A 27,735-nucleotide genomic window follows, 5' to 3' on the forward strand; every position below is an offset into this window, starting at 1 on the left:
GTTTTTCCACAGTTCATCCTGGGTCCTGGAAACATGGCTGCCTGCCTGCCTCAATTTATTTCCCAGTCTTAGTGGTTTGTAAGCTTTAATTTTAGAAAATACGACAGACCGCTGCATGGTGCTTCCTCATCTGCCGGCTGGTGCTCCTGTGGGCTGCCCAGGTGCCCAGGCATCCTGGGTCCCCACCCTCGCATGGCTGTGGAGCCGGGCCAGCTATGACATTTGTGTGGGGTTCTTAAAAATGTGAGAAGCTCCTAATATGTTGTTGTTAAACTCATCCTCTCTGATAGAATTTAATTTTAAACACAATCCCCCCGAATAAACTCTAATGTGCTTGTTTCATTTCTGGTAACTGTATGCGTCAGCTTCCTCGTCTGGGCAAGTCCGCAACAGTGTTTGCATTAGCCACCGGACCCCTGAGTAGATGGGGCCCTGTTTACTCTTGGCCTGCTCCATGGGATCCCAGCCCAGTCCTACTGGAGCTCGCAGCTCTTTTCCAAATGCTTTCCTTCCCAGGTAGCCCCATTTTCTCCTCCTTCGTGACATGCCTGTGGGTCCCTCCTTTCCTGGGACTGTCATCCATGTGCACACTGGTGCCTCCGCACATGCTCCCCCCTGCACTCTCCTTGGTGGAACTGACAGCAGGGTCTTGCCCGCATTTTCTCATCTTGATAGAAAGGATCCCTGTGGCCAGCCCTCTTCCTTCTTCACAAAGCTGCATCCGTCCTTTCCCCTCTCCTTTGGATATCTGCCCTGCAGAAGTTGAGAGAAGCAGATCCTGCTTCTGGCAGGCCCCGCTCTGCCTGCTTTGATCTTTCACTTCTGCCCACTCCACGCTATGGCTTTGTCTGTCTCTTCCCTTGTTAACTCCCTCGGCTGCATCCAATTCCAGATGCCTCTGACTCCTGACACTATGTGCTGCCCGCGGCGAGGAAACCATGTTCTGGAGTTCCGCAGACCTCAAGTGCCCACAACTCTGGCCTTACTTACAGGAGGCCCTTTTCTGCCTTCTCCAAGCTCTGAGCAGCTCCGACCACACCATCCTCGCGCTGCCACCTCCCCTCTGTCCTCGAGGCCCACAGCCCTGCAGGTGTCTCTGAGAGTCCGGCACGGGGGGAAGTCCACAGCGGTGCTGTCACGCCCATACTAACCTAGGAAGCCTGTCTCTGAAACACTCCCACATACTTATTTTCTCCCATGTACCCTGTTTCCGATTTAAATGAGAGATATGACCATTTCTATCTGGCTCTGTGTCCATGTCTTCTTGGAGATAGTGCAGTGGTGGATTAGAAATTGCCTTCTGTCGGCTGGGCACAGTGGCTCACGCCTGTAACCCCAGCGCTTTGGGAGGCTGAGGTGGGCGGATCACAAGGTCAGGAGATCGAGACCATCCTGGCTAACATGGTGAAACCCGTCTCTACTAAAAAATACAAAAAAAAACTAACCGGGCAAGGTGGCGGGCGCCTGTAGTCTCAGCTACTCGGGAGGCTGAGGCAGGAGAATGGTGTGAACCTGGGAGGCAGAGCTTGCAGTGAGCCAAGATTGCGCCACTGCACTCCAGCCTGGGCGACAGAGCGAGACTCCGTCTCAAAAAAAAAAAAAAAAAAAAAAAAGAAATTGCCTTATGTCAAAAATTAGCAATTTAAGGCTGGGCACAGTGGCCCATGCCTGTAATCCCAGCACTTTGGGAGGCTGAGGTGGGCAGATCACTTGAGGCCAGGAGTTTGAGACCAGCCTGGGCAACATGGCAAAACCCTGTCTCTACTAAAAATACAAGAATTAGCCAGGCATGGTGGCACACACCTGTAGTTCCAACTAATCAGGAGACTGAGGAGGGAGGATCACTTGAGCCCAGGAGGTTAAGGCTGAAGTGAGCCATGTTAGCACCATTGCACTCCAGCCTGAGTGACAGAGCCAGACCCTGTCTAAAAGAAATTAAATAAGTAGCAATGTTGGCCTCTGGCTATTTCTCTGCTCCGACCCATGTTTTCCTGAAATGTTATAAACATCTTCCAAACTGACTTCACCCAAATATCAGAAATCGCTCATCATGGTTCCTTTGTCCAGTGCCGCGGGAGGCCCCAGAGGAGGCTTCTGTGGGGTAGTGAGGGCGCCAGCTGTGAGTTGGGACCTGAGACCTGGTCCTGGTTCTTACAACCCGTGATGCTGATGATTAGGAGGCCCTCCCAGAGCCCCCAGACAGGCTTACAGCGTCTGGAGCATGGGCCTGGGTGAGGCTCCTGCATCCTAACGGTGCTTCCTGCTGCTCCAAAGCTGTGGAATGTGTGGTCTGGGAACAGCCCTGGCTGAGGCGAGTGCATCTTTGCTTGCCTTCCACGTGACAAACCTGGACCTCAGTTCTTGGGAAGGCATCCACGTTCCTTTCCCAGCTTCCCCATTGGATCTGACACTCTCCTCTTGGGATACCTTTACCTGAATTGCTGGGAGATTCAGCATCTGGACTTCCCCACGTCCAGCCATAGAAGAACCTTCCTCCCAGAAGTCCCTGGTGACCACTCACGCAGCCTGATCTGCTGCCAACATCTTCCCCTTCTGGAAGCAGCTGTCACTGTTTCCAATGTGCCAGCCTGAAATATTTCAGTGTCTGCATGTCTCTGAGCTATTAATACACAAACAAAATAACATAAGCCCCCTCTTCTGGACTCCCCAGTGTGTCTGAGAATGCCTAGTAAGCATCCATCTGGTTACTTTTAGCTCTAAACGTTGGTTACTAGCTCAGCCTACCAAGACCTCACATGCCAAAGCTCTCCCTGGCTGCTTTACCCTCCCTGGCTGTTATCTCTCCCTGGCTGTTATCTCTCCCTGGCTGTTATCTCTCCCTGGCTGTTATCTCTTGCTGTCCATTATCCCCCAGGGCAAATACAATCCTTTCTTCTTCACACTGAAAAGCACCACTAACACAACCGTGATGTGTGTTTAATGAGTTTCACCCGCTGAAGTTTTAGATAAACCGTTTTTTAATTCTAAACTTGCAAACAAGGCTTCTGTGTTCCTCGAGTTTCTGGGTCTTCCTCATGCCAAGAGGCCCTCCCGAACACCTTAGCCCCAGACCTCTTCTCTCATCTCAGACTCTAAAGCAAGATTTCTTAAGGTGGGGTCGCAGGGGCCTGTGAACATAAAGAAACAAAAGGGTCATAATTATTTTTACTAATGTTCAACCAAAAAACAGCTGCTCTTCAGCATGTCTGTAGGCAAAATACACTGTAGTTTTGGCATTACCTGTGACCAAAAAAAAAAAAAAAATCACAGATATTTCCATATCACAGTGTCTGTTGCAGATATCTTGAAATACAACATACTCTTACCATTATTTCAAAGTCATAGTAGTTTTTAGGCATACCCCTATTTGATAAGCTTTGGGACTCTAGGCGGACACTCAGTCAACAGAGCTGGTCAGTCTCTGGGGATTCCTGCTCAAGAATCATTCAGGGGCACGACCTAAAGGAACAAGCTTTGGAGTGCAGTTTAACTCAAAAGCCTTTGGAAAATCTAGCATTTCTGGAGTCCAGGCTGTCCTTTCCTTGCAAAGTAAGTTATCAAATTTGCATTGTTTATCATCAGGTATCCTTGCTAAACAAGAGTCCCAAATTCTTTATTATTTTTTGGGGGATGGGGGGACAGTCTCGCTCTGTCACCCAGGTTGGAGTGCAGTGGCGTGATCTCGGCTCACTGCAAGCTCCACCTCCTAGATTCACGCCATTCTCCTGCCTCAGCCTCCCAAATAGCTGAGACTACAGGCGCCCGCCACCACACCTGGCTGATTTTTGTGTGTGTTTTTAGTAGAGACGGGGTTTCACCATGTTAGCCAGGATGGTCTTGATCTCCTGACGTTAGGATCCTCCCGCCTCAGCCTCCCCAAGTGCTGGGATCACAGGCATGAGCAGGAGTCCCATTCTTATAAGCATCAGAATTAAAAACTCAAAACTGGATATCCGATTTGATAGGTGAGTCAAAGGAGTGAGCTAGGCAGATATCTGGGACAAGGACATTGCAGGTAGAGGTCAGCTGGCATAAACAGCCTGAAGCACCGAGTGTTGCTGAGAAACAGCAAGGAAGGAAGCCTGTGTGGCTGGGGCCTGAATGAAGGAACGGGAAGGAAATTAGCTTAGAGAGGTAGCAAAGCGTATTTAACCTTGTGTACCTTTGGGAGCACTGATTTTATTTTATTTAAGGCATGCCTCCTTGTCCAAGACAATCCCACAGTAAAATGTTACTGGTTTATCTAAGCCCATATAGCCATTTCACTGATATATCTTTAAAAATAAAAATTTGGCCGGGCGCAGTGGCTCATGCCTGTAATCCCAGCACTTTGGGAGGCCGAGGCAGGTGGATCACAAGGTCAGGAGATCGAGACCGTCCTGGCTAACTTGGTGAAACCCCGTCTCTACTAAAAATACAAAAAATTAGCTGGGCGAGGTGGCGGGTGCCTGAAGTCCCAGCTACTCGGGAGGCTAAGGCAGGAGAATGGCGTGAACTCGTGAGGCGGAGCTTGCAGTGAGCCGAGATCACGCCACTGCACTCCAGCCTGGGCGACACAGCGAGACTTCGTCTCAGAAAAAAAAAAAAAAAAAAAAAAATAGTGTGTGTGTGTGTGTGTATATACATATAAATTTAAATATATATAAATTTAAATATATATATTTAATTTAAATATATATAAATTTAAATATATATATTTAATTTAAATATATATAAATTTAACTTGCCTGTGTTTTAAATACATTTTAAATACATTGTGAATCATTAATAAAGCAATATAAATACATTTTATTTGTATATTGATAACTATGTTTCAAAATAATGCATTTTCTCTGCAATCTGACATATTTTATCTACATATTTAAACAGAAGATTCTGAAAAATGAAATGCTGGCATCACCAGATTGTTCTAGGAGTTCATTTTTTTTTTTGTCTCATTTTTGTCTAAAGAGATAACAAAGATCTAGAATCTTTTCTAAATGTTAGGGCCTGAATCCCCTCTCTCTCTGAAATGTGTCCCCCCTCCCCCCACAACCATTTACTTTGTTGTGTGGGACAAGTCAGCCTTTTCAGGTGGCTTTATACACCTGTGGCCGCCTTTCAAGGTGGTTTTATGCACCTGTAGCTCTGGGACCGTCCAAGCTAAGCAGCAGTACTGCTCAACAGTTAAGTCTACAGAGTTCCTGGGTGGCAAGTGATTTCCCTGTGTTATTTCACAAAACCATAAAAGCGTTTGCCCAATACCCCACAAGTGCTAGAATCTGAGTCCAGAGGTTCTGCCACCAGGGCTCCAGGGCCTGAGATTTTGCTTTGGATGTGTTACTATGTCCTTCTACATAAATATATACATACTTGGCTTACGTCTGCATTGTCCCGAGAAGGCACACATATCTGTGGTTAAGACATGTGTTCTTTCTTTCTCTCTCTCTTCCTTTCTTGGCCCCTCTGCACTGGCATTGAACTTTGGGGAGAAGATACTTGCATTCTGAGACTGTTTCTATGTCTCTAAAGGAAGACAGTCAAACTGAATCATTTCTAAAGCCCCGTCCAGCATTTAAATTCAATGTAAGAAGGAACTCCTGGCAACGATGCCTTCATAACCTGGTCAAGGAGTGTTCATTCTTTGTATTGACTGCAGTGTCACTGAATTTGCTGCAAGGCTCTGCATCTTCCTCCTGAAGAGGTGACCTTGTATCTAGAGTCCCTTCATCTCTGTCTTTGGTGCAGTTATATTTCTCATTGTGAATGATCCCATAAGCTAGACCAGCAGTTGCGCATATTCCATGGTTGATTAGTTTTCTAGAAAAGAAGAGGACCCTTCGCAATCACAGTTCTTGTTTGGAAACCCAACAGGACCTTAACATGCATTCAAAGTGCTGGCATCAAATGCCTCTTCTTACTTAGTGCCCACTCCTCTGCACACAAGAGCAAGTGTTTTTTCTTACAAATAACCACTTTTCAATTCATTCTAGTATTACATGGTTTCTAGACCTCTTTGCAATTTGAGTGGAACTAAACTACAGTTCATTTATAGGCATCACACAGCACATATTTATAGAGATTAACAGAATATCTCTGCCCTAGTGATATTGGTGGGCGGCTCACTGAGATGATTTTACCGCGAACGATGTGAATGCCACTATTCCAGTAATCGTGTTCGCAGCTGTATCAATTTATGGCTTATTAAATGTAGGGCCAACTAACGCAGATTTTCCTACACAACTGTTATCAAGCTGAATTTGTTCCTTCTAGGAAATAGTATAATCTAATTTTTCATCTAAAGATAGAGATATACCTGGTCAAATCCTTCATAGCAAGAAAGATACTACTGCTAGTATGAATCGTGACTTAGAATATGAAAGAAGCTCAAATGTTCAGTTGTTCCAATCCTTTGAATTTACAGCTGAGGGAACGGAAGTCCATCGGGAGGGCATGAGGCCTGTTCAAGTTCACACAAGACAGTGGAGCCTCAGTGATGCTCATCACTGTGGATCCTTCCCATGCCTTTATCCCCGCTCTCCACACCTCACATAGTGTCATGAGTTCCTGTTCTAGAGTTGTGGTCCCCTGAAAAAAATGTATGGGTCTCCCTTCTCCTGTCTTTTCCTTCCTTTGTGTGTGTGTATGTGTGTGTGTGTGTTTGAGATCAATGGTTTCTCCTTTGCCTACTTTTGACTTAAGATATCAATTGTTTTGGAGCTCAACAAGCATGACACAGCAGTGCAACACTCCCCTTAATTGTAATTATTATTTTGTGATTATTGTGGCAAAATCTACATTACAATTTACCGCATTAACATCCCTTCCCCTTTTATTTGTACAAATTACTAATCCATCTAATCCTTTTTTTTTTGAGACAGAGTCTCACTGTGTCACCCAGGCTGGCGTGCAGTGGCATGGTCTGGGCTCCCTGCAAGCTCTGCCTCCCGGGTTCACACCATTCTCCTGCCTCAGTCTCCCAAGTAGCTGAGACTACAGGTGCCCGCCACCATGCCCGGCTAATTTTTTGTGGTTTTAGTAGGGACAGGGTTTCACCATGTTAGCCAGGATGGTCTCGATCCCCTGGCCTCGTGATCCACCCACCTCAGCCTCCCAAAGTGCTGGGATTACAGGCATGAGCCACCGTGCCGGACTACTAATCCATTCTTATACCAGTCATCAACACAACATAATGCCAACAATCAACACAACAAATGATCCCAAGTTATGAAACCAGCCGAAGACAACTAAGTTATCCTTGATGATATCTGGGCACTGTGCAAGACTTCCTTCACTGCATGGGAGTATGTGAGGTTCATTTCAATTGCGTTTGTGTTTCCATCTGCTTCCCTTCTATCATTGTCTCACTCCAAGGTTGCTTTTGTTTCATAAAGGCTCAACCAACAGAAAATTGAGAAAGTCAATCTGTTAATTTGGCCAGTTTTTGTCATTGGTTGAATTCAAAGTACTTCGTCTATTCAACCCAATGGAAAGAACTGACCTTTTCTGAAGCTAAAACATACGCAAAATGAACGAAGCCCATGGCTCGAACTGACCTGTTGCTGGGTCATGGTGTCCTGACAGAGGATTATCCCCCTCCAACCCTGAGGCCCCTGGACCCAGCCACCTCTTTATGCACTCAGACTTTCCACCTTAAGGGTCTTTCCTGGGGTCTGCTGTCTGACGGTAAAGCCTTTAACTTTTCTTTGTGGATAAATTGCTCACTAGCTGATCATTGGGGTTCAATGGACAAGGTATCCTTACGTGCCATCTCTTAATGAGGGTGTGAAGGCTCCATTAGTAAAGAATCATGATGTCGTCATGTAATGGGTTCACTTTAAGACTTGAAAATAAGTACAGTGAATAAGTTGCACTCTAAGATTCATCTTTCATATATAGCAGTAATGCAATAATACAATAATTACTTTGGTTTTCAATGTTAAATTATATAAATCATTCTATTCATTAGAGAGAATGAAAAAGTAACCCAAACATGAAGTGTTATCTCCCTTATGCTACTGATTTACTTTATTTCCTTCCTGCCTCACTTCAGAATGCAATTTTTTTTCCTTGCAGGAATTACTTGTAATAGCAGTGGTAGAACCAGGGAATCAAGATATCCAGCTTCTGATGCAGGAAATCCATCTCTCTGTATTGATAGCCCAGCATCATGCTTTTATCTAGAGAGGCATTTATCCATCTAATCACACCTAGAAAAGCTATGTGGAAAATGTAAAAGCATCAAGAAACTCAAAGTTACAGCCAAGGCACAGACTGAATGCTTTAAAATCTTGTCTCATCAACAGAAATCCACAAAGATTATTTCCGTAGATCATTTCCATAGATCAAGGACATAGTAATGTTGTTTGCCCTTTTTACATAGTCAGTACCATATATTTATTAGCTCTATTGATGAAAATAGGAGAGCAACTCTCCTTGATGTTAGAGACCTTGGCAAATGTAAAGTACTTAAAAAATGAATAGACTGCCTTCCGAATGTGAACTCACTGACTAAGCCCAGTGAAAGGAGAGTAATGGCATGAAACCAGAGATTGTGTGTGTGTGTGTGTGTGTGTGTGTGTGTGTGTGTGTGTGTGTGAAAATAAACAATATGATTAGTGTTTATTCTTTTTAACAATCCACAAATTGCCTGCTTTTCTCTACTTTTTTTGAGACCAAGTCTCACTCTGTTACCCAGGCTGGAGTACACTAGGGGCGATCTCAGTGTACTGCAACCTCTGCCTCACAAGTTCAAGTGATTCTCCTGCCTCAGCCTTGCCAGTAGCTGGGATTACAGGTGGCCGCCACTACGCCTGGCTAATATTTGTATTTTTAGTAGAGGTGGGGTTTTACCATGTTGGCCAGGCTGGTCTCGAACCCCTGACCTCAGGTGATCCACCCACCTCAGCCTCCCAAAGTGCTGGGATTACAGGCATGAGCCACCTCGTCCAGCCTCTGCTTTCTCCAGTTAGAAAGTGGAAGAAACTGAGCTTCAAATGTCTTGCTTACAGCTATTTTGGGGCTCTGAGTTGAGACTTTTATTGTACCATTTGTGAAGTCATCCAGGTGCTGGGCCTAATCATTCCTGGGCAACTGAGATATAGAAGGAGCCCCAGCTCAGGTGATGCACAGGCACATCATACCCTGGGCACTATTTTTGCCCTTTTTCTGCAAGTATGATTGGAAATGGGCAGCAGATGGACCACTTAACATTTTACCCATTCAAGCAAGGGGTGTTTTTCTTCTAGAAAGTGGGATTTCCAAGCAAAACTGCTGCTTCGGTAGTCACTTGCCATACTTCAGTGTCCATGGAAGAACAATTGCGTATAGGAGGAGGGAAGGGGGACACAGAGTGCCAGCTCTAACTCTGATGTCTGCACCACTCGTCCATAATGCATGTCCCAGTGGGGATGGTGATATCCCCTGACATCTACAGACCCAACAGGCACACGGTGGGTGAGTGGGCCTGGTCACCTGCAACTGCAGTAGAAACTCTATCCAAAGGCAAAAGGAAATTAAGGCATCTATTTGTGAATAATATTCACAACTACAATATTTTGTTGGATCTTTCTTAGTTTCTTCAGTTCAAGGTTGGTTTGTGGCCCATGAGTCTCTGATCCAGACATTTGAAAATCTCTAGACTCAGTGAAAGTCATATTAATTGTAAAATCAGAGGGTACACTATACAAGAGCAGCTTTGAGCTTGGTAGGAAGACGGCCTTCCCAGGAACCAGAGAGGAGAGAGCCAGCTTTGACCCTGGGAGGCCCATTGGAGAAAAGAGTTCAGTTGATTTATATTCTCTGAATTGACTTTCTCTATTGGTATTCTGAAGTGTTCACTGAAACACAGCTGCTCCTGGTACTCTAATAGACATTTTCCAGGACCTCATGGCAGCCTTATCCACAGTCTCCAGCCTGGAGCCACATGCATTTTTCAGGGGTTTACGGTTAGCCCTTTGAGCAAATATTTATGGAGTTGTTTTTTAAAAATTACTGATGCTGTAATTAAAAAGAACACTTAATCTAAATTACTTACTAGATGAATGAATGAGTGAATAATCAAAACATTTAATACCACTAGTATATATAAGAAATGAATTAATTTCAAAGTGTGGAAAAATTATGTTGGCTTCTTATCAGTGGTATTAATCTATTTTTGATACATAAACCACTCTAAGAGGATTTCCTGTCTATCCCAAGTGTCATTTTGCAGTATTAGTTTCTCAAGGATGTGTTTTCATTAGCCTCTTAGATATAAATGGCTATACCACTAAAATGTAGGAAAAATCCCAAATAAAAACCCTTTCCTTATTCACCCTGTTAAGCTTCCTCTGGATAGAAGATCTCTTCAGCCTTGAAAGCTGCTAGGAGGTAATGGAGGGCACTGTGGCCACCCAGCCCTGGAGCACTGAGTACCTTTCCTTGATAAATCACTATTGGAGTCCTATCGCAACAACCGAACTTGATAACACATATACCTAGATGTCTTGCTTCATTGCTATGACAGTGATTTCTCTTTTTATACTCACCTTCTGAATCCAAGATGTTAGAAGCTACTAAATTTCCCCCATTTAAAATACATAATGATAAATTCAGAGAAAGATTTCCTAAACTGACTTCAGCAGTTCTTACATATAATAGAAACCCAGACTTGCCTACCAAGATTTTGTTATTGTTGTTGTCATAGCCTCCTTCATTCATTTGACAAATACTCGTTTCCCATCTCCAGTGTTCCCGGCGCCATGACAAACACTGGTTATGAACAGCAAAGGAGAGGGAAGTAGTTCCTTCTCTCAAGGAATTTGTCTGTCCTCTGCTGGGGAGATACAGGGAGGCATCCAGCAGTACAGCCTGTCTGTCTGGGAGGAGCCCACCCTGCATGCAGGAGGAAAACACAGCATGGCAGATTTTGCAATTTTTTTAAAAAAATCACGTGCTGATTTTATAACAGATTTTAAATATGACCTACCAGTACATTACAGTTCATCGTTTTTGAAAGGCACTGTTGTTAACAATGTAGCACCTTCCCATCACTGGTATCTCAGTAGTCACCAGTCAGAGCAGCTCCTAGCAGACTCCAGAATCGTATTACTATCTTCCATCCGATCACCTCTCTGAAGACTGTTTGTAGATAAGTGTGGCTTAAATGAACTTTATTCTAATGAACTTCTACCCTGTAGATGACAGTTTTTGCATGAACCATAATCAGACATAGATCATCTTAGGGAATATATAATGGAGAAAATAAGACTTGGCCAGTAATGGCGGATGTTGAGCGACGTGTATCATATGAATAGATGGATGAATAGCACAAGGTAAATAGTATTGTGTGGTATAATGCAGGCACATGCAGATGTTATGACGACTCGGCCAGACTAGTAGTAACTCCTTAAAGAATCATGGAAGAACTCAAAAGCCATGAGCTGGCGTGTGAGTTGGACTTTTTTTTTTTTTTTTTTTTTTTTTTTGAGGCGGAGTTTCGCTCTGTCGCCCAGGCTGGAGTGCAGTGGCCGGATCTCAGCTCACTGCAAGCTCCGCCTCCCGGGTTCACGCCATTCTCCTGCCTCAGCCTCCCGAGTAGCTGGGACTACAGGCGCCTGCCACCTCGCCCGGCTAGATTTTTTGTATTTTTTAGTAGAGACGGGGTTTCACCGGGTTAGCCAGGATGGTCTTGATCTCCTGGTTGTACCATCTGGAAATTTAATTTCACAACATCCTGGAATGTGTTTCCAGTGAATGAGTCATTGAAATAACAGAAATCAGTGGACAAAGATTACTGGGAATTTTCCTGCAAGATGCAGCACTCAGACCTGGGTTTGAACCCAAACTCTCTCCTACTTTCACCCCAGGACTTTTCCACTATAAGACAATGCATGTGAAACACATGGTTATAAAGCTACCCCAAAGTTGAATCTTTTGTTATTCTTCAGTAAATCCCTTCATGGGATGAGAGTTTATGAATAAATTCAGAGTTCATCTGGAGGTACCCGGTGGATCTCTTGATGTGTTAGCTTCCCAGATACATTGCCAGTTTACAGGAAAACATGCCTTTTAAATCTCTGATTGAAAACAAATTAGCTGGGTTTTTTTGGACAGATGAATCTATAAATTTTCAAAGATCAGAAAATTTCTGTTCTCCATGAAGACAGGTGCAGAAGCGACCAACTAAGGCTGCTCTCCAAGGCCCTCAGAGTCTGTCAGCCATCACAACATAGCCTCTTTCTTTTTTCTGGATTTCTTTTTTATTCCGTGGTAGGTGGACTAAGGCAATCTGAGCCCAGTAATGCTTGTTTTTAATTCAGTGTCATCACTATCTCTCACCCAGCGTTGTGTCCCGCCCACCAAGGGCCCAGTGAAAGGTGATCCAAGATCCCTTCTGAATCACTGAATTATTTGCACACAAACTCATCTATCTGATCTGTCCATCCTCCATGACAAACGGAAATTAGGTTCATTATCTGCCCTCCCCTTCCTCCTGGAATATCTGACTCTTCAATAAATGAGAAGTCAGAGTTATGGTTCATTTACTGACTTGGTTTTAATATTTCGGAGAGCATTTAAAACATTTATAGCGCAGCAGTCTTCCTTTTCATAGGAAACAAAAGTCTTCTGAAAGGCAGTCTCATTTCCCATGTGATTATTGGATACAGAAACCCTGTGGTCAGAAGGAAGGGGCTGCCCTGAGTCAGCCCAGGGCTCCCGGGGCTGGACGGAGCTTGGATTTCTGAGCTCCCAGGGTGCCCCCAAGTGGCGATGTCAAGCTCCAAGTTGCTCTCAGTGTGCTCAACAGCAGCGCTGTTACAAGGTTCTTTTTGTTCTGTTTTGCTTTGGCTTTTCTGTTGTTTGTTCGGCTGCTCTTATTTTTGGAGTTGACTGAATTCATCAGAGGGTTATACAAATCAAAAACGGCAAGTGAAGAAGGTCTACCAAGTTGTTTTGCAAAGATACGGGTGCTATCACGGGGGATGCTGTGGGTGTGGTATGGGTGGGAAAGAGAAGCAGTAAGAAGAAAGGAGAGTAAAAGAGAAATCCATGAAGCAATAAGAAGTGCTTTTTGTCACTTTTCTCATGCTGATTTATTCACCTGGATCAAAATCAGGAAAAACACACGAGGTCTAAGTCATCAAAATAGGTTGCAAGATAAGGCAGCATGCTCCATGAGCCTGTTTCTCTTGCTTTCTGTTCTCAGCACTAGTTCTGTGTAAGATGACCTGCCACATAGACTCTGCATGTAGAATCTGTTAGTGGCTGACCCCTGACTAATATAAACAAGGCTGGTAAATATGGAGTGAGACTCACATTCAACCAACAATTCTACGGGCTGGATTAAGACTCAAAGTCCCTAAACACTCATCAAATCATGTTGCCTCTCCCATAGGCAATTCCAGAATGAAAATTTATTTTGTTAATGAATAAAAGCATATCATGTGTGCTGAAAGTATTTTCTCCCACATATTCTGGGTACAAAATTCTATATATGTTCGTAGGGGCTGGAACATTTTTCCTTTAACTGTGATTCTTATTCCAATTACTAGTTTTCTGAATGCACACTTAGCCCGCGTGCTGTGTGGCCCGGGCAGCTACTCCCTGCTGCCCCCTGCAAAGAAGATTTCAAGCCTGTCATCTTCAACTCACAGTAGCCTCGGTGGAGTGGGTTCCAAACTGACTCTTAGGATACCAGCTCAAAGTCAGTCTCTTAGGAGTCTCTTTAGGGCGATGGGGTTTTGCATTTCAACACAATTTAAGTATGAAGTGCAGATAAACATAAGAGTGCTATTTTAAAAGAAATTTGCTAAAGCATTGATTCTTCTTCCCCTCTCCCTTCTCTTCGGTCCTTCCTCTGCCCTCCTCTTTCAGACTCATACTCCTCCTCTGTGGCTTTATCAATCCTGGATAGAAAACATCTCACAGAACATGTTCTCTTCTCTTCACATATTTAAGAGGCCTTTGAGCATTGACACACATTTTCCTCCAGATTTTCTAGTTAAAGAAATGTGCAAAAATCAATACAAGGCCCAAATACAGTGGTATTTTTCCCCAGAGTCATGGACAAGAACAAACATCAGGTAGGAAAGCTTGATGATTTTCTTTTTAGATTGTGAGCTGCAGTCAGCCGTATGTGTTTCAAAGGTTACATAAAAGAAGTTTTGGGGTTTCCCCTCTATAACAATCAAATGGCCCTCTCAGGAGCTCTGTGCTTAAGTAAATCTGTTAGGACTGGCCTCTCTTAGCATGCTCGTGCCAATAGACGAGCGTCTGATGCTTAGCGACTTATCCTGGTGCAAGAGCCAGGCAGTGGAAGAACCAGGAGTGCAGTGTGTCCTACAGGAATGCTTTTGGCTGTGAAACAATTCCTGGCTGAAAGGGGTAAGCCTGGGGGATTTTATCTGGGTAGGAAGAGGATTCTGGTTTTAGTTCCGTAACTGCATGCTATCAACAGGGCTCAGGGTGTGCATCCTTACAAACACTGGTCCCTTCTTCTCATGGTTTCAAAAAGGCTACAGCAGCTTTGAGTATCAAATCCTCACACAACTATGTTCAAAGACAGAAAACAGGAGGAAGTGATGTTGGCAGGCCAGGGGAGAGGTCCCTCCTCTTTTACTGGAGAGAAAAATAATCTTTGCCACAGCCTCCCAGAAAACCTTTTATTCATCAAGCGGATACCCTTGTGGATATTCTATATTGGTAGATAAATAAGTGAGAAGGGATATGGGTGCAGCCCTGGGGCAACCAATGAAAGATTGGTCTTACCAGCAGGTGTTTCGTTAAGAGGGAAGAATACGTGAACCATATATAAAACAGGAAAATTTACATAGTTTCCTCTTGGAAAACAACAACAACAACAAAAACCTTCTGATCTTATCCAAAGCACTAATTGGATGAAAAATGTCAAGCTTTTCTCAGTGTTCGGTGCAGTACAAACCTATGGTTTATTTCTAAGTGGAGGAGAAATAGAAGATAGCATTGTAGAACTCTTCCATCATGCCAAGAGAAGTTAGATATGACCAATACAATGAAGGGAAATGATAAGGTGACATTATCCCTGAGCTAAAAGTCACCGAATCTGGGACAAGGTAAGGGCTAGTCAACTTGTGGAGCTGTCCAGCCCCCTTCTCAATGAAGATTTTAAGGCAAACTAGAATTGCATTAAATTTAGTGATTATTTTTCCTCAAAGACCAATGACTTCAATGGGAGATGGAATAGTCTGTGGATCACTTGCTTTTATTCTCTTCCTATAGCTGTGAAAATTGATTCAAGAAATTGCCAACTTTCCACTTTAATCAGGGTAGAAACCAAGAGTTGGATGTGGTTTATCCATTGAGATGCTCTTTGCATTGGAGAGGCCATCATTTAAAAAACATAACGGAGAGTGTTTTTAATCATATGGAGAAATCCAAGCAGGCTGCCTTCCCAGGAAATCAGGAGCTACCTATGAACTTCTGGGCTTGAAGTTTTTTGATTGGTGGACTTAATAAAATGTAGATGTAGCCAGAGGGTACAAAGTGAGTACTGGCCGAGCACAGTGGCTCACGTCTATAATCCCAGCACTTTGGGAGGCCAAGGTGGGCGAATCATCTGAGGTCAGGATTTTGAGACCAACCTGGTCAACATGGTGAAACCCCGTCTCTACCCCAGCTAAAAATACAAAATTAGCTGGTTGTGGTGGTGCATGCCTGTAATCCCAGCTACTCAGGAGTCTGAGGCAGGAGAATCACTTGAACCTGGGAGGTGGAGGTTGCAGTGAGCTGAGATCATGGCATTGCACTCCAGCCTGGGCAAAAAGAATGAAACTCCATCTCAAAAACAAACAAACAAACAAAGGACCTATTCCAAGATTTTAATTAAAGCACCCAGATAAGTATACCACCTGAGGATCAGTATTATAACCAGGTATCTTATTGGAAGTCTTATGTTTTATCTTGGAATATGCATGAGTTCAGTATTCCATCTCCTGGCATATTTGGATTGGATAATTTTATGTTATTTGATAAAATTGCCTACTCAAGGAAGATAGTTATCTTAGAGATTTGAATATCTCAATTGGGAAACTCGTCATTCACTGAGACCACAATCAACCATTTGCATCTCATTTTGAGTTGGACTTGAAGTTGTGGATGATATCAGAACCCTGAGAGAGAGGAATTTAAAAAGGAATCCTGAAAGGCAGATGTAAATATTGCCTTACACTGCTGCTTCTTTTACCCCAAGATGGCTAAGAAAGCCTTCAAAGTCCTTTGAAAGCATGAATTTATCCAACTTTTCCTACAAAGACTGAAATGGGTCTGCATCAGTGATGTAATTTGGGTATTGCTGGGTTATAAAGAAGCACAATGGTGGTGATTATGGGTGCGCTGCAGAGGACTGAGTTGATGGAATCCCATCAGGGACTCAGAGCACAAATTCAGGGAACAAACAGGACCCGCCTCATCCTGCTGCAGCTGAGAGTCAATGTTGTTGCTGTGTGCGTGAGGAAAAAGGCTGATCAAATTGCAGGCTCATGTGACTCATGGATTTATTTAGGCAATGGGCAATTTCAGTGTACCTCTCAAGCAAAATATAAATATAAGTAATTGTTGAATTACTTTTTTGATTACCAAATTACTATGATTTGAAATGCAATTAGTAGTATAGACAAACCTATTTTTCCCCTTTATGAGAAGGAAATTGTTCGGAAATGGGTATAGTGGTGCTGATAAAGTTACAGTCCACAGTGAATTAAATTACCCACGAGAAGCAGATACATGACTTCATTTCAGTTTTATTGCTCCTAATGCAATTTGTTTTCATTAATGAGAGCCCACATATATGCATGAATCAGGGTTTTGCACTGATATCTCCTGCGTGGGGTATTTCTTTTTCCAGGATAGGTTTCATTCTCCATATTTAAGATCTATTGTGTGTATACTGATATTTGCCTGTAAATATTAAACACACACATTTGGTCCAGAGAATATGTTAAAATTCAAGAAAAACTACTGATCTACCTAAAGTAGCATCAACGCATTTTAAAATTTGTAGATATTTCCATTTGTACATGGAAATTTAGAGGTAATCTTAAGTGATAGTGAAAAACAAAAATAAATGGATTTTATAATGAACCCTTTAACATGCTTTAAAGGAGTGGATTCAGGAAAATTAAGTTCATAAAAGTCAGGTTTCAACTTAAAATGTTTATTGACTTTATTGATTTTTAATTAAGGACAGTTTTTTTTTATTGCATTAAAAAAGCAATGAGTCCAAACCAGAGGCACTGAAGATTTTTTATGAAATCAGTTTTTGAAAGTAAGTCTTTTTTTTCTTTGCAATTCTGCAGAGTTCTTCTGCCAAATTGCATATGTTCTGGCAAGATGGGAAAGGCTCTCTGCTAAGGTACAAATTCAGAGTATCTCAGTTAAGCCACACAGTTGTGGTATCTTAGTTTGACCATATCTTTGCCTTTGCTTTGACAATTCCCTTTTGACTTCTACCTTCTTCTTGATATGAGCCTTAAACATCAATTCAAGGGCAAAACAGCATCTCAAAATATCCTGCAAAGACTAACTGAACGGCATTCTTTTTTGATTCTGAATAAAGTCTTAGCAAAGATTTAGGGGAAAAACAAAACAAAACAAAACCTCCCTTCCTCATTTAAATGGTTTCTTTTAAATGAAAAATCCTTAGCCTTAGGAGAATCCTTGTTCAATCCTTTAAATGTGTAAGCTGTTACCTGAGACCTAAGCAAACATTTGGGACATCTTTCAGGTCACCTTGGTGCCATGAAGAAAATCACTCTAGTACATTGCTCCTAGTGCAGTGGTTTTCAGACTTGTGCATGCATCAGAATCATCTGGAGAGCTTTTTAAATGCAGATTGCCCGGCCTCAGCCCTGAGTTTCTGTTTCACTTCGTCTGAGATAGGACCCATGAATCTGCATTTCCAACAAGTCCCTGAATGATGCTTTTGCTGTTGGTCTAGAAACAAGTCTTTGAAAGCCACTGTATGAGTAGATTAAAAATGCTACTCAGTGCTCCTATAATAAATAAATTACAGCTTTATTGTGAACACATTTGCAAGCTAGTGGTTTCTAACAGTCCTTTTGTAGTAAGACCAGCAGTGCTCCAAATGTACCAAAAGGAGCAAGAAATTGAGAAAACGGCATCTATTCACAAAAGCATTATCAGTCTGATAATTTTCAGTATCAGGCTTGCTTCACTTTGAGAAGTATTGACTATTATCTGCGTGAAAACAAGTTCACTTTAGTTCATCATTTCATCCTTAGGATGTAGCACAATGAATGGCACATAGTCAGCGCTCAGGTGTTAACTGAATAAGTGAAATGCCTTCAAGAAGCATTGCCTTCACCATGCCATTCTTCATGCGTTGATTTGGCTTTAATGACACAAGCATGCTGTTTAACCAATTATCCTCAGTGACTTACCCAACAAGTATTTATTTCAAGACTCACATTTCTGCTGGCTAACTGTGATTCAGCTGGTCTACACTGGGCTTGGTGAAGAGACTCTGCTTTGTGCTCCCCAATTATCTGGCTTAGCCCCAGGCTATACGTTGTATTGAGGTCTTCTCCAAGTGTGTTTGTTCTGGGGGCCAGGCCAAAGCATCGGCTGTTAATAGGGACATGTTTTTGTACAGTGGATGATCAGAGTGCAGAAGCCAGCCAGTGTATGCAAGCAACTGCAAAGCCTCTGCCTGCACGCATGTCCCATTAGTCCAAGCAAGTCACATGGCCAGTCTCAAAGTTAGGGTGGGAGTAGGTGTCAGGGGACAGGTTAAGATGCTTCCCTGCAGGGGGCATGGGCTGGAGAGTAGTATTTGCTGAACAACATTCCAGACTGTTACAGTTTTGAATATGGAAATAAAGGCTTATTCCATTTAGGACTCACAGATGAGTGTTCAGAAACTGGATATTTATAGACTGGAAATGCAATCACATTTCTCCGCTATATTATGCTCTTGAAAGAAGGGGCTGCTACTCAGACTGCCCCACTGAACATCTGAAATGGTGGTTTGTCAAGTAAAGGAAGACCCTTCCCTCTTTCCCTCCTTATGTCTCACAGTCATTGTGTTGTTGGAAGAAGAGATGGAAAGATACACTGGAGTCTGTAGTCCTTGGACCTGGGGGCCAACTTGCTGGGCTTTTCTTACTTTGTTATTTCTGGCAGACAAGCCTTCTCTTTCGGGGGTGAATTAAGTTGTGCTCACACTCAACCCTCCCTAAATCTTAGTCCAGATTCACATTTGGGAAATACATGATATCCCCTTCCTTCATTTGTAACTGCAGTCATTTTTAGTGAAGTCAAGTTTTCCACTTTCTGTAACTGTTTCTACTAGCCTACAGGAGAGTACCAATTTACATGGCAGGATTTGATGAGTTGGCACTGGCTCTGTTTTTTCTTTTTTTTATTTTTATTTTTTTTGCGGTCAGGAAAAGACGTTGCATTTGACTGACCCTATCTTTATCTATCCATTTTGGTTTCACTGTTGCTTTGAAGTCAAAGCCTGAAAATGCCTCTGGGCGACCTGATGCCAATGCCCCCAGAAGACAGTGTAAGCCCTTGTTCCCTGTCGCTCACACTCAGTTCTAAGGCTGACCATACGGCAAGCAGGACTTGGTCCTTCACAAGGCATGCCAGTGGTCAGCAGAGAGAACAGATACAAGCTTTCGCTTCTTTCTGAATGCAGCCATCACCTCTCCTGGTTACAAAATTAAAGCCCTGAAGTGCAGAGACTCATTCCTGTCACTTCAACATTGAAGGGAAGCATATTTAACTTAATTCACCTGACCCTAAGAAGTGTGTGGTTTGAAAAGGGCAAGGCGCTCTAGGGGCACTTTGGAGAAGAAATCATATCTCTTTTAAGCTAATAAAGCTTCAGCTATGAACTAAGATGTTTTGGCGAACAACATGGTTATGGTCAAATGATCACCAGGGACAAGCAGAAACAGAAGACAGTCTTATATACCCCATGCTCCAAAAACCTAAGAGCCTTGGGAAGCACTGTGGAAACGATCATTGTGTCACCAGAAAATGGGAAATGACAGGAGTTTGCGCCTCCTCCAGGGTGAAAAGTGGTTATTTGGTTAATTTCTGAGGCAATGTTGGGTAGTACAAGGCAAGATTTGATAAATATTCAGAGGGCAGCAAGGAAGTTTTAGAGAAAATAATATATATTCTACATGTAGCCTACAGATATTGATCCAGAAGGGGGACATGAATGAAGGCAAGACAGCAGAAGTGAAGAAAGGCAATTAGAAAGTGGGAGAAGAGGAGTCGATTATGGTTAAATGTAGCAAGGCAAGATGAAGAACTACGGGAGAATCCTAGAGGAAGGTGGTAAGGTTGTGAGCAGTCCTCCAGGGGGCCACAGAGAAAACATGGGGTGAGGTTGGCACCAGCCATTGAGTAGGATCAAAGCTTGTGCAGCTCACCTGGCAGTAAACCTTAACACTCGTGTTGATCAACCACTGTGTTTGTGTACATGACGCCAGTGTAGTTAGTTGTATGTACACTTTGAACTGTGTTTAAGATCCAAGCAGTTACACAATGGTAGGGCTAAAATGCAGAGAAATGTGCTATTGGGAGATTGAAGCTTAACTTTACTGATGCTAGAGAAAGGCTATTTATTGGGTTAAAACAAATAATTTACATCTAGTTCTAGATCCTTGAGGAATCGCCATACTGTTTTCTGGGAGGGATTGCACTGGGAGTTATACCTGATGTAAATGACGAGTTGATGGCTGCAGCACACCAACATGGCACAAGTATACATATGTAACAAACCTGCACGTTATGCACATCTACCCTAGAACTCAAAGTATAATAATAAAAAATAAGAAAATAAAAATAAAAATAAATAAAAATAAATAAAAAAATAAAAATAAATAAAAATCACTAATAAAAAAAATTTTTAAAAAAACAAATAATTTACATAAAACATAATTTTTTAGTATTAAGTTGAAAAACCCCAAATTAACCCAATTCATACTTGAACTCTGTTTTCCAAAAGCCTGAAATAGCAATTACTATGTATGTGTGTGTGTGTGTATGTGTGCGTGTGCTGGATATTTCCTGTTTGAAAGTGTAAAAGGTCTTACTACCCAGCCCCTAGTTGAGAGTTATCTTGTAAAAAACAAAAATGGAAACAAGAAACCAAACATATTTTGAGAGATAGAAAGTGAGAAACAGATTTTCAGAGTGGGGAATATGCCTTTAATGTATGCATTTAGCATTGTGTTTTCTCAAGCTACCGAGATTTTTAAAATTTTCTCCCCATTTATGAGTTCAAGGAGATAATATGTAAAAGACAGTGATGCCCACTGTTTTAGGGAAGACCTTCCTTCAGACTATGCTAACTTAGCCATTTCATTTCTTCAAATATTAGTATTTGGAAAAGCAAAACAGTCTTAAATATGGTTCTGTCCTTCTCCCTTAGCACCCAGAGAAAAGGGAAGTAAACTACAGGATATAATTCTCTCAGAAATAAGAAAACCTCTTAGCTAATAAAAATCATGCTTAGGCTGCTAAACTCAATGGATGTACTTTTGTTATTCCTACAATGCTTAGCTTGCAGGTAGACCAAAAATTTGCCTTCATTGTCATTTTTAAAATGATTATCCAACATATTTTGGAGCATCTGCCTAATCCCAATGACTTACATGTGTTTTGTAAATTTATTCTAAGGAAAATAAACACACACCCACACCTTTGTAATAAATAGGGAAGCAGTAATCATATGAAACTAGATAGAAAAAATGGGTTGGGGACATTTGGTTTGGAGCAGCATGGAGGAATTAAACTCGACATAAATAATTTGCAAAATATTTTCAAAAATATTTTCTCACACTTACCCAATAAGTAGGAATAAAAATCTGCTTCATCACCATAGTGCGTTTCAGACATTCAAGGAGAAATTGAATAGAGGGAAATACTGACATGTTTCCTTCATGCCCGTTGGGTACTTTTGCTCTTCTTCAGGGTACCTTTTTCCTTGTTTGTGTGTGTGTGTGGATAAGAAGAGGTGAAAGGTGATTACAGACAAGAATTGAATTAATTATACATCATAAACATAACATGCCGTAGCTTTCCAGTCTTTAAAATTGTATCACTTCACTCATTCTAAAATACTAACCACTTTACCCTTTTACTGTGGGACCACGGCGTCCTCACACCCTCGACTGCAATGTGTGTATCCGTGCTTAAAACAGATTTGGATGTGTGGGTGCACAAACATGCATGCACATACACAGGAGGTATAGAATAAATATTTATGTATGTATGTATGTATTTATTTATTTATTTATTTAGAGATGGAGTCGTGCTCTGTAGCCAGACTGGAGTGCAGTGGCACAATGTCGGCTCACTGCAACCTCTGCCTCCCGGGTTCAAGCGATTCTCCTGTCTCAGCCTCCCGAGTAGCTGGGACTACAGGCGCCCGCCATCACGCCCAGCTAATTTTTGTATTTTTAGTAGAGACGGGGTTTTACCATGTTGGCCAGAATGGTTTCGATCTCCTGACCTTGTGATCCGCCTGCTTCTGCTTCCCGAAGTGCTGGGATTACAGGCGTGAGCCACCGCGCCCCGCCAGAACTTTCTTTAAAATGTCCCTAGAAGCACCGCGTTCAGTCTGCAAGGTGCAAGAGTATAGCCAAGCGGTTTTCAAGTTGGGTAAAGGGCGCTCCATCTGGATCATCCTTGAGGAACATCCTCGTGTTCATCCATGCTGTTTTCAGTCCTCCCCAGCATTCTGGCTCCTTTCACACCTGCATCTTTCAGATGCTCGCTCTTTCCTGCCCTCCTCCTCTGCCCTCCATTTCTTATGCTTAATTGTGAGATTTGCTTCCCAGCACAAATTTTTACTTCAACTCTTTCCCCTGTTGCTTATGAGTTTTATGGTGATTGCATTTTCTAATTTTAAGCAGAAATCGCTTATAATATTTTCTTAAATAATTTAATTGGGATTTTAAACTTTAGCTAGATTATAGTTACCTACAATGCCTTGAGAATATAATTTTTAAAAGTGGCACATATGCCTTCTTTATCCCACAATAGTATTCTATGATTAATATGCATACATCTATGAAATATGTATGATACATAAACTATTCTGTATGATTGTATTTTGTATAAACTATATTAGCATGACATTTAGTTTGTGTAAAAATATGCATGTATATTTCATAGAGAGCATGTGTGTATTACCTAAGTGGGACCCTAACTGCATCTATATTTAGTGAAATGTCAGGATTGGGATGCTGCAGTGAACAGCATGAGCTTTCTTTCATGTCCATGTTAGGAGAGGCGGCTTTCTCCCATCAAAAGCACAGCTGGGGCAGAGGAGGGGGTTGAGAGCAAGGTTTTCTATCGATCTAATTGTGGTGACTTTTAAAGTTTAGTTTGATGGCTCTGTTGCCTCTGTCTTCAAAGTGGAGCAGCTGAAGCTCTCCCCACCCCAGACCCACCTGCGTGGCCTCTCCCATGCAGCAAGTCTTGCTTAGCTGTTCCAATCCTGGTTTTACTTGGTTTTGTATTTGCTGTTAAAAAAAAAAAAAAAAAAGTGTTTTTAAACTCATGTTTCTTCATAGTAAAGGGAAGCTACTGTGGAGTAAACAGAAGATGAGTGTGGTACAAATTTTGGTTACAACCGCAAACTACACACTGGATTGAGAGCTTGGGGAAGGGAGGCAGGTGGAAGGGACTGAAGGAGGTCTCTTCCCAGGAGACTGGTTCACCAGCATTCAGTTTCTCCCCCGCAGTTAGGGAAACAGAGGGAGCTTGCAGTTTCAGGCCCAGGCAGGCCTCTCTCTGGGCTTGGGGCCATGCCAGGGCTGGGGGCGAGCCTGCAGTCGGCCTCGCGCATGGCGGCCTAACCTGTTACTTTGAAACCCTAAGTGGAAACAGGCGTGGAAACCCGGGAGGAGCAGGGAGCCCCACGCAGTCCTGGGAGATGAAGCCAACACCCTACCTCCATGTGGAAGGGGGCGGTGGATTGGGCAGGGGCGGGGTCTCACACGTTCCCTCTCTGGAGGTTGAGGTTCCCGGCCTTTGTTCGAGCTCAGGATGGGACAGGTCCCTCCTGGCAGGGAAGGGGCGCACAAGGAGGATGTGGGAACGAGAGTCGCGCGCCCAGCAACTCCAGAAGGACGGAGAAGAGTGCAGGAGGGAGCGGGAGAGGGCGCAGGAGGGTCGGGAGGGCAAGAGAGGCGAGGCCGGGCCTAGAGCAGAGGAGCGGAGCCGGCTGGCGCGGGTGTCCACACAGCGGCGCTGGAGTGCGCCTTCCTGCGGCGGGGCGGGCTGCGAGCCCGAGAGCGCGCGGCGAGTGGAGCCATGTCGCCCTCCCTCGCTCTCGGCGGGCATAGTGAGGCGCAGGCTTTGGAAAAGTTGCGGGCAGCCGGAGAGCGGAGCCTCTGCCTGCGTTCATGATAATGAGAATGGAGTCGCGGTCACAGCTGGGCTGGCTGCGGGGCGCAGCGCCCGCCAGGGGCGCCTGGGCCTCTGGGCCTCCACCGCAGCCCCGCGACCTTTCCTGTCCTCCTCTGGAGAGGGGAGAAGGGACCGGGCGGTTTCGGAGGGAGCTGGGTTCTGGAGCGAGGGCGGCCTCTCGGCACCAGCATCACCCGACCGACCACCCCACGCCCTCCTGGTGGCTCTCCCTCGCCCCATTCGTACCCCAGGACCTCGGGGTCTCTCTGTTGTTGCTTCAAGTTAGGCAAGAGGAGCTGGGGGCGCGGGGAGCCCACCGCTGCAGTGCACGCGTGGCTGGGGCTCCCCGGGGCCGGTCGCACCTTCAGTCGCCCCCTGGCCTGCCTGCCTCGACCTCCGTGTCCCCTCGCACAGTACGCTTGCATGATACGGGGCACGCGCGGCACGACCTTCGGCGGGGCCGAAGTACCCTGAGCTCCCTGGACTCCCCTACCGCCCCCACACTCACGATCTGCGTGGTCCCCGCCCCTCCACCCTCTTCACGCGCCCCTGCCCCCTTTTTGTGTGACCCCGTGACCCCTCCGGGCTGCCAGCCCCTGCCACCCAGGCGCCAGTCCTGGGCGGAGGGAGGAGGCCAGTGGGGAGGGGGCGGAGGGGCCCGGGAGGGGGAGGAGCCGCGCAAGGGGCCTGGGGGCGGGGAGCGACTAGAGCGCTCGGAATGTGTGCCGGTCTCTAGGTGGTGCCAAATTCTGGGGCCTAGGCATTTCCCTCGCTTTATGTTTTTGGGTTTTTTTCCTTCCTTCAATCTCTTTGATTAGGCCGTACGTGGCTGTGGCAAGGAGTTGGGGAAAAAAAGAATAAAAACAGGAAAGAGAGAAAGCACAGCCAGACCCTGGACTTCGCGAGCCGCCGGGGAGGGGGCGGAGGAGGCTGAGCCAGGCAGAGTCGCCAGCGGAGACTCGCGAGTGGCGCGCGGGAGGAGCGGCTGCCGCCGGCGCTGGGCTTGCCTTGCTGCTGCTGCTGCTGCTGCCTCCCCACCGCCTTTTTTTTATTTATTTTTTTTGGAGCGGGGTGGGGAGCGGGAACCCGAGAGAGAGAAAGCGAAATATTAAAAAGCCCCAAAGACAACCAGCAGGAGCGCGCGGTGCCCGATGGCTTCGCTGTACCAGAGGTTCACCGGCAAGATCAACACCTCGCGGTCCTTCCCCGCGCCCCCGGAGGCGAGTCACCTCCTGGGCGGACAGGGGCCCGAGGAGGACGGCGGCGCAGGAGCCAAGCCCCTCGGCCCGCGGGCGCAGGCGGCGGCGCCCCGGGAGCGCGGCTGCGGCGGCGGCGCGGGTGGCCGGCCCCGGTTCCAGTACCAGGCGCGGAGCGATGGTGACGAGGAGGACGTAAGAGCTTCTCAGGGGCGGCGGGCGGCGGCGGGGGCTCCGGACCTAGCGCGCAGCGAGACGCGTCGGCCAGGGGCATCAGGGGCGGGGGGATCGGGCGTCCTCCCCCTGTCCACGACTCCCTGGGCGCCCCCAGACACGCTCCGTGGCGCCAGATCGCGGTCACCGCCGTCCCGGAGGGAGCGGGTCTGTGTCTGCAGCCGTGGCGGCCGGGAGTTGGTGGCTGGTGAGAGTGAGGTTTGGGTACTGCGCCTGCTGGGATCTGGAATTCGCCGTGCGTTCCCTGGAGGCGCGGATGTCTGTTTTTAACAGCATGCTGCTATGGTTCCTAAGGAGAGAATTCAATCGGCCTGTGATTACGAGTTGGTTTATATTTATTTCGTGCTCCGGGAACACAGTCTCAGGCACCTTCTCTCCCTCCCACTTGTGTTTGGAATCTCTTCATCGTGCACCTCCTCGCCTACCCACTCTGTCCCTTGACTCAAATGCATCTCGTTCGTTCCTCTTACTTCTCCTAGACACTTTCCCCCCCAGCGGTGGTGGTGGTGATTATCCTTTCCGGAAAAAAAAAAAAAAACAAAAAACAAAAAACAAAATACTGGCATCTGAGCCCCAACCCTCTGTCCCAGTTGCTGAGAGACCTCAGGCCGTGTCTGTCTCCCCTCCCAGCCTTGGATTAGCACCTCTGCCTTAGACCGCGTTCAGTGAAAACTTCTCCAAGAGCACATTTCCTACTCTTCATGGGGCTGGAAGCTGGGGTTTCAAAGATTGGATTTGTACATCGCCCTAGTAACCAATGACTCATGCAGGACACGAGCCGGACCTTAGATGGATGAGTTTTACCTCCTGTGGATCCCTTTCAAGGATGCAGAAGGCTGCTAGGACTTAGAAAGGAGGAAACTGTGCTTTTTCTTTGAGGCCTTCTTTTCCCAGGGAGAAGAGAAAATCCCCAACAGACTCTCAGACAAACAGGTCTGGCTTGGCTGGTACAGCTCTTAGAACAGTTAGGCTGTGTTGGGTCATAGAAATCATGGTGTGTGCCTTTGAGGAGTTTCACAACTGCATCTTTTAAGCAAGGCTGTGCAGTCCTAAGGTTCCCACTGGCCTCTCAGTCTACCCTGACATACCCAGGGCAGTACATTGCCCTGCACTGAACAGGAGGTTTTGGTCATTACCTCTCTGCAGCCTCCAGCCACGCTATTTCCCTGTTTGGTATTTCTTTAGTGCAAGAGTTGTGTTTGGGTCGGCGGGCGGGAGGCGAGACATTGAGTAACTTCCCAGGGACAATTCCTAGTTGCCAGATATTATGAAATCAGTGAGGTTTTGCTGTTGTTACTGGTAGTTTTTGTTTTATGAATGAAGGATGGGGAAACTTTAATGGAAATCATAAAACTTTGCGGGAGATGTGGTTTGCACACACACAGGTACACACCCTCTACAGCCCTGCATCAGATCTTGTGTGAAGTTTTCTGATTTTCTCCTGCATCATTTCCAGACTCCCCAGTTCAATAGAGGGATCTCCAAGGCATGTCCCTTGCTTTGGTGGGCCAAGTCCTGAGGGAAATGGACAGATTCTTCAGTTGTCTGGTTCAAGGAACCGGAAGTCTTTGGCGAATGGTTTAATTGGGGGAGGGTGAAGAGTTCTGGAAGATTAAACTACTGGGAGTCTTGGGGAAGACAGTTAAGTTGCAATGCAAATAGGAAAAATGTACTTTTTTGCCTTAAATCTGACTTAAAATTGTTGAATTGTGGATGTTTGGAGCGAGACCAATGTGCCGTTTTGTTTTGTCTTTTTCTCAACAGGCTCTAGGTGTCGCTAGGAGAAAGGAAAGGCAAGAGCTCTGAATTTTATTTCAGATGGTCTCCATCTTTTTTAAAAAAAATCTTAACTTGGAGTAGACATGTCCTTCTTTTCATTGTGACATGTGTCTAGAAATGATTCTCAGAT

At 44.8% G+C, this 27,735-nt stretch overlaps 1 protein-coding gene across 4 annotated transcripts in view; it reads left to right on the forward strand.

The window, feature by feature from the left end:
- DPP6 (dipeptidyl peptidase like 6) overlaps window positions 1-27,735 on the forward strand; it is a 1,156,796-nt gene that overhangs the window by 264,971 nt on the left and 864,090 nt on the right. Inside the window, exon 1 of one of the 4 annotated variants that reach the window (XM_073009532.1) lies at window positions 25,111-25,787. The exons of 2 other annotated variants lie outside the window; for them this stretch is intronic. In XM_073009532.1, coding sequence (XP_072865633.1) covers window positions 25,548-25,787 — 240 coding nt within the window. In that variant the 5' untranslated portion in view covers window positions 25,111-25,547. Of the gene's footprint in view, window positions 1-25,110; window positions 25,788-27,735 lie in introns of those variants that run through there. One more of the 4 variants, XM_073009537.1, reaches the window with a different exon arrangement.

This window comes from Chlorocebus sabaeus, chromosome 21 (assembly GCF_047675955.1).
Source record: "Chlorocebus sabaeus isolate Y175 chromosome 21, mChlSab1.0.hap1, whole genome shotgun sequence".
In the NCBI taxonomy this organism is placed as follows: domain Eukaryota; kingdom Metazoa; phylum Chordata; class Mammalia; order Primates; family Cercopithecidae; genus Chlorocebus; species Chlorocebus sabaeus.